Source organism: Vanessa tameamea, chromosome 17 (genome assembly GCF_037043105.1).
Source record: "Vanessa tameamea isolate UH-Manoa-2023 chromosome 17, ilVanTame1 primary haplotype, whole genome shotgun sequence".
Lineage (NCBI taxonomy): Eukaryota > Metazoa > Arthropoda > Insecta > Lepidoptera > Nymphalidae > Vanessa > Vanessa tameamea.
In genome coordinates, this window is record NC_087325.1 from 4,040,528 (window position 1) to 4,043,005 (window position 2,478).

The 2,478-nt window shown below is 43.8% G+C and overlaps 1 protein-coding gene across 1 annotated transcript; it reads left to right on the forward strand.

The window, feature by feature from the left end:
* The first annotated feature begins 907 nt into the window (after positions 1–907).
* LOC113400406 (enhancer of split mbeta protein-like) lies at positions 908–1,964 on the forward strand. Its single transcript, XM_026639961.2, has one exon. It carries the CDS (start codon positions 976–978, stop codon positions 1,588–1,590), a length of 615 nt encoding a protein of 204 aa, XP_026495746.1. The 5' UTR covers positions 908–975; the 3' UTR covers positions 1,591–1,964.
* The last annotated feature ends 514 nt before the right edge of the window (positions 1,965–2,478 follow it).

Consider the following 2,478-nt stretch of genomic DNA (forward strand, 5'->3'; position numbering starts at 1 on the left):
CAATTTCTCAGCGCTGACTGCGTGGGTGACCGCCCACTCGTGCCTGAGTAATGCGCCCATCCCGTGAACTGCTACCGGCGCGGACGCCGCACGCACACCGACACCTTAATCCTTGCCACGTGACGCACACAAAAGCCTTGTTGCAAAACGTATTCTTAATATCGATGACGGCTTTGCTTCGAGCTTCGCGTCATTAGTGGATACTTTTATTGGACCGAATGCAACATCGTCTGTAATTCTATCTGTCAATAATTATTACTTCGCATGATCCATGATTGATGAACGCCAACGGTAGCAGTTTATAATTGAAGCTAGCTATTGTACATGGCGCCCACTGGTTGATTGATTGCCTCAATTTCGACTTATGATGTACATTATAAATCTACACTTCAATTAATTGCAAGTACAATTAAGATAGGTACATATAAGAAACCCTATGCTACATGCGCACATCAAATGTGTTCCAGCTTAAGTTTATTTGTAAATACTTCAGTTTTATTTTTTATAAATTAATCAAAGTGATGAAATAAAATGATAATCACAGATACACAGTTCTTATATCTGTAAGGTAAAAGCAACACAGAATAAAGTTAAACTCGAGTAGAGCCATAATCTATCAACTTGCAAGCATGTAACCGCTAGAGTTCCTAAATAGCTGTGATATTTTCTAAATAGGAAACTTAATAGTGCATATTCTATCCATGGCAGCAATGAGCAACAATTACTGGGGCCAGGCGTCGCGGCGTGCGCCCGCGCCGGCGATTGTTTACGGCGCGCACGCGCGGCGCGGCGCGTGTCCCCCCGCGCCCCGGCGGCAGCTGCTCCGCACAGGTGGCGCGTGTGGGAACTCGACGGCTCTGCGCGTTCCCACGATCGCGCGCCCTCCGCTCCCTATATAAGCCCCCGCTCGACCGTCACACCGCATTCCGCGTTCAACGCTCAACGCTAACGCATTCACTCACTACTCACACACAAATGTCTACCATGTCTTACGATCTCGCGTATCCGCTTACGGATGACGGTCCGCAGCCAGTCTCGCGTACTTATCAATATCGCAAAGTGATGAAACCGATGCTCGAGCGCAAAAGACGCGCTCGCATCAACCGCTGTCTCGACGAACTCAAGGAACTCATGGTCAGCGCTCTACAATCGGAAGGCGAAAATGTCGCTAAACTGGAGAAAGCTGACATTTTGGAATTAACAGTTCGTCATCTTCACAAACTTCGTCGTCAACGTCGGCTGTCACTGAACCCAACTGTGGACGCCGATCGCTTTAGAGCTGGATTTACTCATGCAGCCAATGAAGTATCCCGGTGCTTGGCTTCCATCCCTGGAGTGGATGTGAGGCTTGGCACACAGCTGATGACCCACCTTGGACACAAGTTGAATGATATCCAGCGTGCTGCAGCCGGCACCGACACTCCACCGGCGAGCCCACCCAGCCCGGCTCTCTCCACCGTGTCTTCCTCATCCGGCTATGTGACACCCTCTCCTCCATCTTCACCAGTGCCAATGCACACTGCCGTACCTTTGGACTGCTCCACTAACAGCAGTTTCACGAAGAGCTCATCAGTGTGGCGCCCGTGGTAAATAGCGGTGCTCGGAGCGGGCGGACCCGGTTCCGCGGTCACATCTGTTCCAGCACCGCTAGGAGCCGCACGCCCCCCAAGTGTCCGCCCTCATCCATAATTTAAGTTAACGTGTTGAAAAGAAAACTTTAGATCTCACAACTTAAGTGTACGTTTAAGAAACTTAGCTCGTAAGTTCAAACTGAAAGCTTTAATCAATATAGTTGTTAAGTATATTTGTGATATTAAAGAATAATATTATTGTAAAGAGATGTATCGAGCCTTGCCGACTTTGAGTGGGTTCGGATTGTTATTTTATTATCGTTAAAAAGATTTCACAATATGTGAACAATTACAGAAGAGTAATTTAATAAAAAAATATTATTATAAAACTTATTACTGCATTTCATTTTCGAAACCTATATTTATACAGCACAAGTATTTCACAAAAAGTGACTTAATCAAAAGTGACATAAGTAACAAAATACATAATGATAACTTTAACACATAACTTGGATGCCTCTGGAAACAATGTTAAAGTATACAAACAATACCAAGTAGACGTAGTGATAAATATTAAAGAGGTTAAGGGCGCGGACCTCTGACACCGTAGCCTCCGCGCGTGCTCAGTAACTTTCCTGTTTACAGTGACACAGAACTGAGGACTGAGCTGGTATAAACTTAACGTAGACACACATCGAATCTGATATACTTTCACATATTTTAAATTTTATTTAATAATAATTTTAATAAGCAATTGTTATTTAGAGTAATCAATATTCATAATATGAATTATCACATTGACGTAACTTATTCTCCTTTCCTCCGTCACTCAAGCGTATCAATATGATAACGGTATATAAAAATAGTTCAAAGTTCTTGAAATTAAATTGATTATAATAATATAAAT